A 16,631-nucleotide genomic window follows, 5' to 3' on the forward strand; every position below is an offset into this window, starting at 1 on the left:
ATTTTTATTTTCATTTTAGGCTAGAAATATTCATACAGGAGAGTTGGCTGCAGTAAAAATTATCAAATTGGAGCCTGGTATGTATTAAAACTCTCAAGATGGTTTCTGAATACTTTCCTTGTGTAGTTTATAAATATAGGGCTTAACAAGCATTTTTCCATATTTTTTTCCTTATTTTCCATCTTCCAAAAGGAAATCTTTGTTGTCAGGGCAGTAGGATATCCAATATAGTTATAATTAAATTCCATTGGAGGTTGTTAGTTACAGGTGAGTTTTGTGTAATAGTTCTGTTGCTAAATAAAGTTTGAAATGTGCACATTCAAAAATTGGAAGGGATAATGAGGGGTGCCTGGGTGGCTCAGTATGTTGGGCCTTCGGCTCGGGTCATGATCCCAGGGTCCTGGGATTGAGCCCCGCATCAGGCTCCCTGCTTAGCGGGAAGCCTGCTTCTCCCTCTCCCTCTGCCTGCCGCTCTGCCTGCTTGGGCTCTCTGTCTCTCTCTCTGTCAAATAAATAAAATCTTAAAAAAAAAAAATTGAAAGGGATAATGACAGTGCTCATTTTCTTTTAAGTTTGTAGTGAAATATTTGAACTTCAGTTTTAGCTTTTATGAGAATTCAATTAGGAAAAGTATTCATTGGGACACCTGGGTGGCTCAGTCATTAAGCGTCTGCCTTCAGCTCAGGTCATGATCCTTGGGGTCCTGGGATTGAGCCCCACATTGGCCTCCCTGCTCGGCGGGAAGCTTGTGTCTCTCTTTCCCATTCCTCCTGCTATGTTCCCTCTCTTGCTGTGTCTCTCTTTCAAATAAATAAATAATAATCTTTTCTTAAAAAAGGAAAGTATTCATTGATCAGGCAAGATATTTGGTAATATTTGGGATAATAGTATTTTATATGTCAGATGTAACCTGGCTACTTGACTTAGATTTAATAATTCTGGTCTTAGCCTAGTGCCTTTTTTTTCCCTTTTTTTTTTTTAAACACAGTTAAGTATAACAGAAAGCTGTTTGTTTTAAAACAGCCAGGGATACCTGGGTGGCTCAGTCAGTAGAGCATGCAGCTCTTGATCTTGGGGTTGTGAGTTTGAGCCCCATGTTGGGTGTAGAGATTACTTAAAACAAAAAACAAAACAAAAATACTGAAAAATTTGCTTTGAAAACAAAACAACTGTGTAAAACCTGGAACAATTTTGTTATTTCGATAACCTAAGAGTCTTCTAAAAGAAGTAGTAGTAGCTTTTTCTCTCCAGTCTTTTTATTGTGATAAAGTATATATAACAGAAAATTTAGCATCAAAACCATTTTTTTTAATATTTTTATTTATTTATTTGACAGAGAGAGATCACAAGTAGACAGAGAGGCAGGCAGAGAGAGAGAAAGGGAAGCAGGCTCCCTGCTGAGCAGAGAGCCAGATGCAGGCCTCGATCCCAGGACCCTGAGATTATGACCTGAGCCGAAGGCAGAGGTTTAACCCACTGAGCCACCCAGGTGCCCTTTTTTTTTTTTTTTTTTTTCCAAAACCATTTTTAAGTGTACAGTTGAGTGATATAAAATACACTGATGATATTGGCTACCATCTTCAGGACTCTTCATCTTATAAATAAACTCTATGCCCATTATATAGTAACTTCCCATTCCAGTCTTCCTCCTAGCCCCCGGCAACCACCATTTTACTTTTTTCTCTGATTTTCACTACTCTGGGTACTTGATGTAAGTAGTCTTTTTGTGACTGGCTGGTTTATGTCACTCAGCATAATGTCTTCAAGGCTCATCCAGTTGTCACATATGTCTGAATATTCTTCCTTTTCAAGACCAAATAACATTCTGTTGAATGAATAGATCACATTTTACTTACCATTCATTTGTTGATGGACACTTGGGTTGCTTCCACGTTTTAGCTCTTGTGAATAATACTGCTATATGAGGATGAGCATACAAATATTTCTTTCAGACTTGCTTTTATTCTTTTTATATACCCAGAAGTGGAATTGCTAGATCATATGGTAATTCTATCTTTAATTTTTTAGGGACCACCGTACTGTTTTCTGCAGTGGCTGTACAGTGTTGCATTTCTACCAATAGTGTTCAAGTATTCCAGTTTCTCCACACCCTCATCAACACTTTCTTTCTGTTTTGTTTTGCTTGTTACAGCAGCTATCCTAATGGCTATGAGGGGCTCTCTCATTGGAGCTTTTGTTTGCATTTCTGTAGTGACTATGGTGATGCTGAGCATCTTTTCATGTGCTTATTTTTATATCATTTTTGGAGAAACGTCCTTTGCCCATTTTTTAATTGGGTTGCAAACAATTGTTTCTTTGGTTTGCTTTGGGTTGTTTCTTTGTTATTAAGTTTTTGGAGTTCTTTGTTATAATCTGGATAGTAATCCCATATCAGATATATGATTTGCAGATATTTTTTCCCGTTCCATGGGCTTTTTGCTGTGTTGATATAGTCTTTTGGTACATAAAATTTTTAAATTTTCATGAAGTCCAGTTTGCCTATTTTTTCTTTTGTTGCTTGTGCCTTTGGCATCATACTCAAGAAATCATTGCCAGGATGCCTGGGTGGCTCAGATGGTTAAGCATCTGCCTTTGGTTCAGGTCATGATCTCCAGGTCCTGGGATCAAGCCCCACGTTGGGCTCCCAGCTCATCGGGGAATCTGCTTCTCCCTCTCCCTTTGCCTCTCCCTCCACTGTGCTCTCTCCCTCTCTCTCCCTCTCTACAAATGAATAAATAAAGTCTTAAAAAAAAAAAAAGAAATCATTGCCAAATCTAGTCAATAAGCTTTGCTTTATTATAAGAGTTTATAGTTTTAGGTCTTACAAAGTATTGAGTTAATTTTTGTATATGGTGTTGGGTGAGGGTCTGGCTTTTTTTTTTTTTTTTTGCTTGTGGATATCCATTTTCCCAGCACCATTTGTTGAAAAGATGGTCCTTTCCCCATTGAATAGTCTTAGCAGCGTGCCAGAAATCTTTTTGGTTGAAGGTCAGAAAAAACCTTTGACCATATATGCAAGGGCTTACTTCTGGATTCTCTTTTCTATTCTGTTGGTCCATGTGTCTGTCTTTATACTAGTATCACACTACTTTGAATACCATAGCTTTGTAGTAAGTTTTGAAATCAGAATGTGTGAATCATCCAATTTTGATCTTTTTCAACATTGTTCTGGCTATCTGAGGTCCCTTGAGATTTCATATAAATTTTAGGATAAGTTTTTCTAATTCTGCAAAAAAATGAAAAAGGAGTTGTAATTTTTGACCAGGTAGGTGAATATTTGGTGATTTGTTCATTTAAAAGATAGAGCATTTTGAGAGTAGAAATTCAGGTCTTCAGACAAGTATTATAACTTGCCAAATAATTTGTTTATGGTATTTCTTGCTGTTATGAATGGCATTTCCCTCCTTACTCTTTCTAGTTGGTAATTGTTGATCTTTATGTAAGTCATTGATATATTAGACTTATTTTCTCTCAGAAAGTTGGTTTTTCATAGATAGCATTTCATTAGATAGCTTTTCATGCCCTTTTGCCCTTAGTTTAATTTTGTCAAACATTGATCTTGCCAACTCCCCTTTTTTATTATATTTGTGTGGCATATTAACAGGTAGATAGAGCTTCTATACTTGGGCCTGTCATTTTACTTTAATCCCTTCTGGGTCATTGGTTTTTAGGTGTTTCTCTTAATCATATTTGAGTTTTATTTTATAACCCAATCTGAATCTTTCTCCTTTTGATAGATGAGTCTATTACTGTATTATTTAGTGAGATGTTTGATCCTTTGTCGTGTTTTTTTTTTAATGTTTTTTGAAGCTTTAAAAAATTATGTCTAAATGTTTCTTTTATATTTAAGTGGATTCAGTGCTCACTGTTGGTCTTTTCGTGCCATGGGCCTGCCATTCTGACTGGCTTATTTTGTATCAGCTATTAATAGAATGAATTATATCATCACATAAATTTTGCTCTATGTATTAGCAATAGTATTATTTGAATCCACAAATTGATTGTTCATCCCAAACCTGCCCTTCCCTCAATCTTCCCCATTTTGAGAAGCAATTAGCTAAGCAAATATCTAGGTGTTGTCCTTGGGATTTCTTTCTTTTATTTGTATTCCAGAGTCAGTCTGTTAACAGGTTTCTTCAGCTCTACCTCTAAATGTGTCCTGCATCTGTCTACTTCTCTTTATTGCCTTTTCTATCCTCCTAGTCTCCCTATTTCCTCTCCCACACCTCCCATCTGCTACCATCTAGTTGTCACAAAGCCACCAGACTGATCTTTATAAAACACAGATAAGATCATAGTGCTCTCCTGCTTCAAGCCTCCCTGAAGCTTTTAAGTCACTTAGAATAATACTCACACTTTTAACATTGCTCATAAAACCCTACATGATTTGCTTTGTCTGCGTCTCTAAACTCATCATGTAACTTTTTCCCTTCTCTCCTCTGCTTTCATTTTCTTTTTATTTCAACAGTCCAAGATTAAACTAACACTTCATTCTACCTGAAGTACTATTTTACATTATCTTTTGAACAAAAGGCTTCTGGTCATTCACGTCTCAGCTTAAAAGTCATGTCCTCAGAGAGACTGATTTCTGACTACCTAATTTAAAGTAGCTATTCATGAAGCCCTTGTTATTTTAGTTCTCTGAAATAAAATGTATATGTTTATGTATATATACGTATTTGTATAATATAAATTTGTAATGGTTTCTCTTGACTTATATTTCAGCATCTGAAACAGTATAATACGGCACAGTAGACAATAAATAGTCTTTGTACAAATGAATATTATAAATGTCTTTCTTTTGCCATTGAATAATAATGACCATTTGACTAAATCTGGAACTATTTGTATCACACATTCTTCCACCCTCAAAAATCTATAGACATTTTCTCCATGTATAGTGTTAGGGAAAACTGTAAGGCCGTCTTGGCATTTTTCCTCAGCAGGTCTTGCTGCTTCTGCCTGATTGTGGCACTAATACTACTTACCTACTATAAGCTGTGATATTTAGAAAATAAGACCTTAATATTTATTATATCTTCAGATTTCAATTCATGGTTAATAATAATTGTAATTTTAGTAAATTTATTAAGTAGTAACTATAAGTTTTTCTTATACTTTAAATATATAAACTTTTTTCCATTTTATTTCTTTTTGGTGTTCCAGTATTCACTGTTTAAGCATCACACCCAGTGCTCCATGCAATACATGCCGTCCATAATACCCACCACCAGGCTCACCCATCCCCCCACTCCCTCCCCTCCAAAACCCTCAGTATACTTTTCATTTTAGTAAATAGTTTCATTTATTTTTATTATCTTTCCTTTAGAATTTGAGGAATTGATCTTCTGGTTGTGACAGTGATTTAATTCCTTTGTGTTGTTTCATTATATCTTATTCATGGATTTTTCCTTTTGTATTTTGCCTCTTTAAAAAAAAATGTTTTTCTGTTGACCATAGATTTTTATATCTTTTTTTTTTTTTTTTTTTAAGCATTTTCAGTAAAGCCAAAGTAGGTGGTGTTTTTCACATTTTTGGAACAGGCTTAAGGGAATGATTAGGTAAAAAAATATGATGGTATGCTAATGAATTTTCCCAACATTCAGTTCAGATACTTCAAATAATTCTGGAGACAGCTGTATTTCAGAAATGAATTCTTAACTGTACTCAGCAGCTTTTAAAAAAATCGTGCTAAAGCCAGTATAATACAAAGTGCTTCCTTGTATCGATTTAACAGATGAGCTGGTTTAGAATTATATTTAGACATGAAAAGATAATTATTTGCCAATATGACTTAGAAAAAGCCTTGTGTCTGGTAAAACATAAACAAGACTTTTAAGTAAACGTTATCCTAGCTGTAAACTCAATAATCCTTTTCCCCAGGTAAAAATAGATTATTGAAGTTTCTACTAATTGTACAGTCCTGAATTTTATTATAGACTTACCTCACAATTTAATCTTAAAGATTATTGTATTTATAATATATTATATTTATGTAATAATGTATTTAAAATTTCACTAAAACAGATTGCTTTTGCAACTCTAATACTCATAAAAATTCTAAATGAAACTTAGAGTTAAAAATAAAAATAAATTAGCACAGAGAATTGTTTTTTTTTTAATTAGCCATAAAAATAAAAGAAAAAGAAAATGTCAGCATTCTTTCCTGTGTCTCTGTATTTTTGCTGCCCTTCATATAAACAGGCAAATAATTATTTTTAAGAATGATTAAAAGTCATTTCCATATCTTGTTTTTATACTAGATACTTACTAAATATGCATACCATCTTACAAATGGTGACATTCAAATAAAGTTGGGCTTCCTAGTGATTAGTATTGAAAATAAACAATACTGATGATACCATTTTGATATTTTAGTTTCATTTTCCATCTCTTTGTTCCGATTTAAGGACTGCCTTAGAAAAGCAGGCAGATATTATGATGATGCATGTCACCATCTTTTCCTGTCTGTGCCTGAATTGCAGCCTTCCCTCTAACTCATTTTACAGATGCTCATTTTGCTCAACAAGTCTGTAGCTAGTGGCAGCCAACAGCCAGAACAGAAGCAAGATTCCTGGGAAAGCTGATCATCAGAATCCTACTTTCCTTACCCATTTTCTTCTCCCATTATTACCCCTCTTTCCTGGCAAAACTAAGGATAGTATTTTCAAGTTATGCACATGATAGTTTGTTAAAAACTGTAAAGAATTCACACTAGCGAAAAGAACCCCAAACAGTCTGATTTAAAAATGGGCATAGGTTCCAAGTAGACATTTTTCCAAAGACATCCAGATGGCCAGTAGACACGTGAAAAGATGCTCAGCATCACTCATCATCAGGGAAGTGCAGATCAAAACTACAATGAGCCATAAGAATGGCTCTTATCAAAAAAAAAAAAAAAAAAAAAAGTATGGCTCTTATCAAAAAGAGAAGAAGTAAGTGGGGACGTGGGGAAAATTTTTACAATAGCCAAGATACATATATATGAAGTGTCTGTCCATGGATGAGTGGATAGAGATGTGTGTATGTGTAAAAAAAGAATGCAACCCTGCCGTTTGTGACAACATGGATGGATTTAGAGGACATTATGCTAAGTGAAGTAAGTCAGAGAAAGACAAATGCCATATGATTTCACTTACATGTGGACTCTAAATAAAAACAAAAACCAAGTTCATAGATACAGAGAACAAATTGGTGGTTGCCAGAGGGTGTTGGGTGGGGGTAGATGAAATGGGTAAAGGGAGTCAAAAGATACAAAATTCCAGGTATAAAATAAATCATGGGGATGTAATGTTCAGCATGGTGACTCAAGTTAGCAATTCTTTATTGCATATGTGAAAGTTGCTGAGAGAATAAATCTTAAAAATTCTCATCACAAGAAAAAAAATTTTGTAATTACTGACAAACAGTAACTAGACGTATTGTGGTGATCATTTTACAGTATAGACAAATATCAAATCTTTATGTCCTACATCTGAAACTAATATAATGTTGTATGTCAGTTACACCTCAATTAAAAACAAAACCATGAGCTTTGCTTTTAAGGATGGGATTTAATAAAATCATTACCCATGGTGATTAATGTGGTATACCTTGTGTCCTTGTTTTTTAAAATACTGAATTAGAAATGTTCATGAGATAATTCAGCATTTTTAAGTAAAATAACAAGTTAAATGTACTTCATTGATTTAGACAGTTTTCAAAATGAATAGGAATCTGTATCTTTGGATGTTTAAAGATTTTCTCAGTTACTTCCATTTTATTTATTTGAGAGAGAGAATTATAAGGGAGGGTAGAGGGAGAGGGAGAAGCAGACTCCCTGCTGAGCGTCAGGAAGCAGAACAGATATGTTGGTCTCAGTCCCAGGACCTGGAGATCATTGACATGAGCCAAAGGCAGATGCTTAACTGACTGAGCCACCCAGCCACCCCTCAGTTTTGTTTTATAATACTTCATCTTATTTGCTGGAAGTATAAACAGAGAAAGTAAATTTTTAAAAAGCCAAAATGTATATAAAGATTTAAGCAACCATTAATTTGCCTTGTTAATGTTCTTGAAAGAAATCCCAAAGTAGGAGCTTTGGCCAAATAGGTCACATGTCAGGTATTCTGGGTAAGTGCTTGTTCTTGCTTTTTTAGTATTTAACTTCTATTTTAAAATCTAAGAATTTTGATTTTTCAAAATAATCTGTGAAATAAAGTATAAAGTTAATATTACTTAGGTAAAATAAGTATCCTGCCTTCATTATTTGGAAGGTTCACATCTGAATTGGTGGAAAAGTTAAGTTAGGGTCACACAAGTGCCCACCAGTGTTTTGGTTTTTTTTTTGTTTTGTTTTGTTTTGGCTTTAAATAATAGATACAGAAAGCTAATAAAGCCTAAATAGACATTTTCTGACATTTTATAGGTAAAAATCACTTTGTTATTCTAAGGTACTCAGTTTCAGTTAGATCCCAGTTTGCTTCTTGAACACAAGATAACACTGAAATGAAGATACTTTTTGTTTCTGTGTAATTTAAAAGGTGAACTTCAATGTCTGATTCTAAATTAGTGAGCTTAAAACTGATAGGGATTTTCTCTGTAGATGAATTTTCAGAATCTAAGCTAGGCATCCCAAAGAAAATGTTTTGTTAGAAATGACTATTCTATTTACATTCTGTGTTCATTTTGCTCAGTGGAAAAAACTCATATTTCCTTATTAGCAACAAAAACAATCAAATCAACAAGACATTTGAAAATTATCTGACAGAATATTTAGCATTGAGTTAATTGGTTTTCTGGAAATGATACTGTTAATGTATTATCTGTAAGTAAAATGAGCTTTTCCCTTTGTTATCTCTCTTTAATATTGATTTCATTTCATAAACTTCAGAAATATATTCAGTACCGAAAGTATTAGTACCCAAAAAAAGTGCTCTTCCTTTAAAAAAAAAAAAGCTCTTCCTGTCACTAAGTTGTTACAAATATTAATTAAAAGAGCTACTTTTTGCATTGTAATTTTACTGTAAATGATACCACAATTTTTAGGTTACTGGATTTTTATTTTCAAAACATGTTTGAAAACAGTAAATTGTAAAACTTGAATATCCACCCATATTGAAATGGTTAAATAAATTAGGCTATAGTCACAGAACTTTAAATTATTTTTATTATGGTAAAAGTTAGTTACCTATTATTAAGCTTCACTGTCTTATCCATTTTTAAGCTTATAGTTTAGTGATGTTAAACATATTTACGTTGTTGTGAAACAGATCTCTGGAACTTTTTCATCTTGTAGAACTGAAAGTCCATATCTATTAAACAGCAATTCCGTTGCTCCCTTTCCCTCAGCCCTTGGTAACCACCATCTACTTTATATATATATATATATATAAACTTGATTGCTTAAGTTACCTCCTATAATTTGTCCTTTTGTGAGTGGTTTATTTCACTCAGCATAATATCCTCAAGGTTTATCCATGTTTTGGATATATACCTAGATAAAGGATTAGTAGTTCATATGGTAGTAAATTTTTAATTTTTTGAGGAACTGCCTTACTGTTTTCCATAATGATTGTACCATTCTACAGTGCAGAAGGGTTTCAACTTCTCCATGTCTCCACTAGCACTTGTTATTCTGGTTTTTTTGATAACAGCTTTCCTAATGGGTGTAAGGTGATAGCTTGCGGTTTTGTTTTGCATTTCTTGGATGGATAGTGATGTGGAGCATCTTTTTATATGCTTCTTGCCATTTGCATATCCTATTTAGAGCTATACCTACTCAAGTCTTGGCCATGTTTTAATTGGTTTCTTATCTTTTGTTGTTGGGTTGAGGAATTCTTTATATATTTTGGATATTAATCACTTATCAGATACATAGTTTGCACATATTTTCTCCCATTCCACATGTTGTCATTTCACTCTGTTGATTATGTCTTTTTTTTTAAGACTTTATTTATTTATTTGGCAGAGAGAAATCACAAGTAGGCAGAGAGGCAGGCAGAGAGAGAGGGGGAAGCAGGCTCCCTGCTGAGCAGAGAGCCAGATGCGGGGCTCGATCCCAGGACCCTGAGATTATGACCTGAGCCGAAGGCAGAGGTTTAACCCACTGAGCCACCCAGGCACCCCTGATTATGTCCCTTGATGAAAAAAAAAAAAAATTTAAGTTTGACATAGTCCCAATTATCTATTTTTGCCTTCATTGGCATGTACGTTTGGTGTCATATCTGAGAAATCATTGCCAAATCCAAAGTTAGGAAGTTTTTATTTAAGAGTTTTATAATTTTGAGTCTTACATTTAGATCTTTAATTCATTTTGAGTTAATTTTTGTATATGTATAGTGTAAGATAAGGGCCCATCTCCATTCTTTTATATGAAAATATTCAGTTTTCCTAAGATTGTTTGTTGAAATGACTGTCTTTTTCTTGTTGAGCGGTCTTGACACCATTGTCAAAGATAATTTGATCATAATTGTGTGGGTTTATTTTTGGGCTCTCTATACTATTGATATATGTGTTTTTATAGAAATAGCATGCTGTTTTGATTACTATGGCTTTGTGATGTGTTTTGAAATCTGGGAGTATGAATCTTCCAGATCTGTTCTTTTTCAAAATTATTTGGGGTTCCTTGACGTTCCAAATGAGTTTTGGGATGATTTTTTTCTATTTCTCCAGAAGATGCTATTGGGATTTTGATACATAAAGGTTATATTGAATCTGTAGATTGCTTTGGGTATTTTATTGACATCTTAACAATAGTAAATCATCTTATTCCTGAACATGGGATGTGCCACCCGGGCGTTTCCCTCCTGCCTTTTAATTTTTAAGTAGGCTTCATGCCCAGTGTGGAACCCTATGCGGGGCTTGAACTCATGACTCTGAGATTAAGACCTCAGCTGAAATTATCACATACTCAACTGATGTATGGTGCCACCCAGTCACCCTAGAAAAGGCTATTTCTGATCTGGCCTTCTAATTCCTGGCTCATCCAATCTTTTAACCACTGTTATGTTCACTTTACAAACACTGGACTTCTCTCTGTTTTCTTTTCTTTTTTTTTTTAATTAAATTTTTTATTTTTGTTATTTTTTTTATTTTATTTGTGTGTGTGTGTGTGTGTGTATCAATTTCACTTTTATTTCTTTAATTAAAAAAGGAATAAATTTAGCAGCCAAATGTCCTACATTTTTACATTGCTTAAACATTCTGAAGTTGAAACAGCCTCTACGGAGCCTAGTGCCCACCTGTGCAATGAGGAAATTTGACCAGGACTTCAAACAACCTCTAAATTTTTTATTTTTTATTTTTTATAAACATATAATATATTTTTATCCCCAGGGGTACAGGTCTGTGAATTGCCAGGTTTACACACTTCACAGCACTCACCATAGCACATACCCTCCCCAATGTCCATAACCCCACCCCCCCTTCCAACCCTGCTCCCCCCAGCAACCCTCAGTTTGTTTTGAGATTAAGAGTCACTTATGGTTTGTCTCCGTCCCAATCCCATCTTGTTTCATTAAATCTTCTCCTACCCCCTTAACCCCCCATGTTGCATCTCCACTCCCTCATATTAGGGAGATCATATGGTAGTTGTCTTTCTCCGATTGACTTATTTCACTAAGCATGATACCCTCTAGTTCCATCCATGTCGTCGCAAAGGCAAGATTTCATTTCTTTTGATGGCTGCATAGTATTCCATTGTGTATATATACCACATCTTCTTGATCCATTCATCTGTTGATGGACATATAGGTTCTTTCCATAGTTTGGCTATTGTAGACATTGCTGCTATAAACATTCGGGTGCACGTGCCCCTTCGGATCACTATGTTTGTATCTTTAGGGTAAATACCTAGTAGTGCAATTGCTGGGTCATAGGGTAGCTCTATTTTCAACATTTTGAGGAACCTCCATGCTGTTTTCCAGAGTGGTTGCACCAGCTTGCATTCCCACCAACAGTGTAGGAGGGTTCCCCTTTCTCCGCATCCTCGCCAGCATCTGTCATTTCCTGACTTGTTAATTTTAGCCATTCTGACTGGTGTGAGGTGATATCTCATTGTGGTTTTGATTTGTATTTCCCTGATGCCGAGTGATATGGAGCACTTTTTCATGTGTCTGTTGGCCATCTGGATGTCTTCTTTGCAGAAATGTCTGTTCATGTCTTCTGCCCATTTCTTGATTGGATTATTTGTTCTTTGGGTGTTGAGTTTGCTAAGTTCTTTATAGATTTTGGACACTAGCCCTTTATCTGATATGTCGTTTGCAAATATCTTCTCCCATTCTGTCAGTTGTCTTTTGGTTTTGTTAACTGTTTCCTTTGCTGTGCAAAAGCTTTTGATCTTGATGAAATCCCAATAGTTCATTTTTGCCCTTGCTTCCCTTGCCTTTGGTGATGTTCCTAGGAAGATGTTGCTGCGGCTGAGGTCGAAGAGGTTGCTGCCTGTGTTCTCCTCAAGGATTTTGATGGATTCCTTTCTCACATTGAGGTCCTTCATCCATTTTGAGTCTGTTTTCGTGTGTGGTGTAAGGAAATGGTCCAATTTCATTTTTCTGCATGTGGCTGTCCAATTTTCCCAACACCATTTATTGAAGAGGCTGTCTTTTTTCCATTGGACATTCTTTCCTGCTTTGTCGAAGATTAGTTGACCATAGAGTTGAGGGTCTATTTCTGGGCTCTCTATTCTGTTCCATTGATCTATGTGTCTGCTTTTGTGCCAGTACCACGCTGTCTTGATGATGACAGCTTTGTAATAGAGCTTAAAGTCCAGAATTGTGATGCCACCAACCTTGGTTTTCTTTTTCAATATTCCTTTGGCTATTCGAGGTCTTTTCTGGTTCCATGTAAATTTTAGGATTATTTGTTCCATTTCTTTGAAAAAAATGGATGGTATTTTGATAGGAATTGCATTAAATGTGTAGATTGCTTTAGGTAGCATAGACATTTTCACAATATTTATTCTTCCAATCCAGGAGCATGGAACATTTTTCCATTTCTTTGTGTCTTCCTCAATTTCTTTCATGAGTACTTTATAGTTTTCTGTGTGTAGATTCTTAGTCTCTTTGGTTAGGTTTATTCCTAGGTATCTTATAGTTTTGGGTGCAATTGTAAATGGGATTGACTCCTTAATTTCTCTTTCTTCTGTCTTGTTGTTGGTGTAGAGAAATGCAACTGATTTCTGTGCATTGATTTTATATCCTGACACTTTACTGAATTCCTGTACCAGTTCTAGCAGTTTTGGAGTGGAGTCTTTTGGGTTTTCCACATATAGTATCATATCATCTGCGAAGAGTGATAGTTTGACTTCTTCTTTGCCGATTTGGATGCCTTTAATTTCCTTTTGTTGTCTGATTGCTGAGGCTAGGACTTCTAGTACTATGTTGAATAGCAGTGGTGATAATGGACATCCCTGCCGTGTTCCTGACCTTAGCGGAAAAGCTTTCAGTTTTTCTCCATTGAGAATGATATTTGCGATGGGTTTTTCATAGATGGCTTTGATAATATTGAGGTATGTGCCCTCTATCCCTACACTTTGAACAGTTTTGATCAGGAAGGGATACTGTACTTTGTCAAATGCTTTTTCAGCATCTATTGAGAGTATCATTTGGTTCTTGTTCTTTCTTTTATTAATGTGTTGTATCACATTGATTGATTGCGGATGTTGAACCAACCTTGCAGCCCTGGAATAAATCCCACTTGGTCATGGTGAATAATCCTTTTAATGTACTGTTGAATCCTCTTGTCTAGTATTTTGGTGAGAATTTTTGCATCTGTGTTCATCAAGGATATTGGTCTGTAGTTCTCTTTTTTGATGGGATCCTTGTCTGGTTTTGGGATCAAGGTGATGCTGGCCTCATAAAATGAGTTTGGAAGTTTTCCTTCCATTTCTATTTTTTGGAACAGTTTCAGGAGAATAGGAATTAGTTCTTCTTTAAATGTTTCGTAGAATTCCCCCGGGAAGCCGTCTGGCCCTGGGCTTTTGTTTGGAGGTTTTTGATGACTGTTTCAATCTCTTTACTGGTTATGGGTCTGTTCAGGCTATTTCTTCCTGTTTCAGTTGTGGTAGTTTATATTTCTCTAGGAATGCATCCATTTCTTCCAGATTGTCAAATTTGTTGGCGTAGAGTTGCTCATAGTATGTTCTTATAATTGTCTGTATTTCTTTGGTGTTCATTGTGATCTCTCCTCTTTCATTCATGATTTTATTTATTTGGGTCCTTTCTCTTTTCTTTTGGATAAGTCTGGCCAGGGGTTTATCAATCTTATTAATTCTTTCAAAGAACCAGCTCCTAGTTTTGTTGATTTGTTCTCTTGTTTTTTTGGTTTCTATTTCATTGATGTCTGCTCTGATCTTTATGATTTCTCTTCTCCTGCTGGGTTTAGGGTTTCTTTCTTGTTCTTTCTCCAGCTCCTTTAGGTGTAGGGTTAGGTTGTGTACCTGAGACCTTTCTTGTTTCTTGAGAAAGGCTTGTACCGCTATATATTTTCCTCTCAGGACTGCCTTTGTTGTGTCCCAGAGATTTTGAACCGTTGTGTTTTCATTATCATTTGTTTCCATGAATTTTTTCAATTCTTCTTTAATTTCCTGGTTGACCCATTCATTCTTTAGAAGGATGCTGTTTAGTCTCCATGTATTTGGGTTCTTTCCAAATTTCCTCTTGTGATTGAGTTCTAGCTTCAGAGCATTGTGGTCTGAAAATATGCAGAGAATGATCCCAATCTTTTTTTTTTTTGGATAGGACACTTTAATAATGGGGATTCAGGGTCCAAAGTTTGCCTCTGGTGATAAAAGAAGCCTGGCAAATTAGTCAGTGGAGTACACTTCACCATGAATCATGCATTTCTACTCTTGGGCCTTCCTGCCGACCAATGGTCTTTTAAAATCCACTATTGAGCAACTGTCAACGTCTCAAACATATGCTTTTAAATCCCTGTGACAGAATTTAGAGTGAATTTGTATCTAGTATCAGAAAATAAAATAGAGTAGGCTGTTAAGGAAATTGACATTGCCGTCATTGATTTTTTGTTGTTGTTAGATGTGTTTAAGGTCTTCTGCAAATTCTACTAAATCTAACAGTTTTATCCTTTTTTTCAAGGTATTTATTTGTTCTCCAAGTAAGACTGAGGGAGAATACAAACCGAGTCCTAGTGAGAACAGTGCTGATGTTTCCACTAGATATCAATTCCCTCTTTCATATTTTTGATACAGTTTTATTCTTTTCCTATGACATTTATCACAGTCTTTTCTGAGATATAGTCATTGAATTAGCCTATCTGCCAGAAGGCAGTCCTTCATTTTTGGTTGAAAAACTCTGACATAGATTTTTTTTTTTTTTGACATAGACTTTTATAACCCTTTCTGTCTACCTGAATCTTGCCCAAGCAAGGTGGTTGGCATGAAAGTTTCTAGAAGGAAGACACATGTAGCCATTGGGTGGTTAGTGATGCTGATCTCCCAAAGACCCAAGAAGTAGGTTTAAAAAGTTGTTGACTAAAAGTTGTTGACTAACAACTTTAGGTAAAAGAGGCTTGATATGGTTGTAAATGTAATGATCCTGAAATAAAATGAACTTGAAAGAAATCATCTCACTGTGGGATCCCTAAATCCATTCATTAAATAACAACAACTTAATATCTTAATATCTCCCTTTCTTCTTCTTCTTCTTCTTCCTCCTCCTCCTCCCCCTCCCCCTCTTCTTCTTCTTCTCCTTCTTCTCCTCCTCCTTCTTCTTCTTCTTCCTCTTCTTCTTCTCCTTCTTCTTCTTCTTCTTCTTCTTCTTCTTCTTCTTCTTCTTCTTTTGGATCGGTCTGGTGGGCAGTAGGGATTCATACTGTCTTCTCTTCCTTCCATGGCAGAGTGTCATCTGGATACTGTAGACATAGATTTGGGCTTCAAGGGAGTGGAAAGAAGATATTCAGTGCTTCGGCCGGTCTGGTTAGATTGGGGCTGCTTCTGAGACGGACTCCAGGCTTGAACCTGTCTCAGGCTCGGTCAGCTCGGAGCGCGGCCGGAGGCCAGGGAGACGGGAGTAATTGGGCGCTGTTCTCTGAGGGCGCACTGAGGAGTGGGGCCCCAAGCTCTTGGCTCCTCCGGGCCGGACACTGGGAGGCCGCCATCTTCATTCCCGTCCTCCGGACTCTACGGAAAGCCTGATCCCAATCTTTTGATACCAGTTGAGACCTGATTTAGGACCGAGGATGTGATCTATTCTGGAGAATGTTCCATGTGCGCTAGAGAAGAATGTGTATTCTGTTGCTTTGGGATGAAATGTTCTGAATATATCTGTGATGTCCGTCTGGTCCAGTGTGTCATTTAAGGCCTTTATTTCCTTGTTGATCTTTTGCTTGGATGATCTGTCCATTTCAGTGAGGGGAGTGTTAAAGTCCCCTACTATTATTGTATTATTGTCGATGTGTTTCTTTGATTTTGTTATTAATTGGTTTATATAGTTGGCTGCTCCCACGTTAGGGGCATAGATATTTAAAATTATTAGATCTTCTTGTTGGACAGTTCCTTTGAGTATGATATAGTGTCCTTCCTCATCTCTTATTATAGTCTTTGGCTTAAAATCTAATTGATCTGATATAAGGATTGCCACTCCTGCTTTCTTCTGATGTCCATTAGCATGGTAAATTCTTTCCCACCCCCTCAC

At 35.9% G+C, this 16,631-nt stretch overlaps 1 protein-coding gene across 6 annotated transcripts in view; it reads left to right on the top strand.

Annotated features, from left to right (window-relative positions):
• The window catches only part of MAP4K5 (mitogen-activated protein kinase kinase kinase kinase 5), a 112,632-nt gene that overhangs the window by 25,349 nt on the left and 70,652 nt on the right, over window positions 1–16,631 (top strand). For all 6 annotated transcript variants that reach the window (XM_032871150.1, XM_032871154.1, XM_032871153.1 and 3 more), the window contains exon 3: window positions 20–77. In XM_032871150.1, the coding sequence (XP_032727041.1) occupies window positions 20–77 (58 nt within the window). The remainder of the gene's footprint in view (window positions 1–19; window positions 78–16,631) is intronic.

Source organism: Lontra canadensis, unplaced genomic scaffold, assembly GCF_010015895.1.
Source record: "Lontra canadensis isolate GAN:19392208 unplaced genomic scaffold, GSC_riverotter_1.0 scaffold42, whole genome shotgun sequence".
Classification (NCBI taxonomy): domain Eukaryota; kingdom Metazoa; phylum Chordata; class Mammalia; order Carnivora; family Mustelidae; genus Lontra; species Lontra canadensis.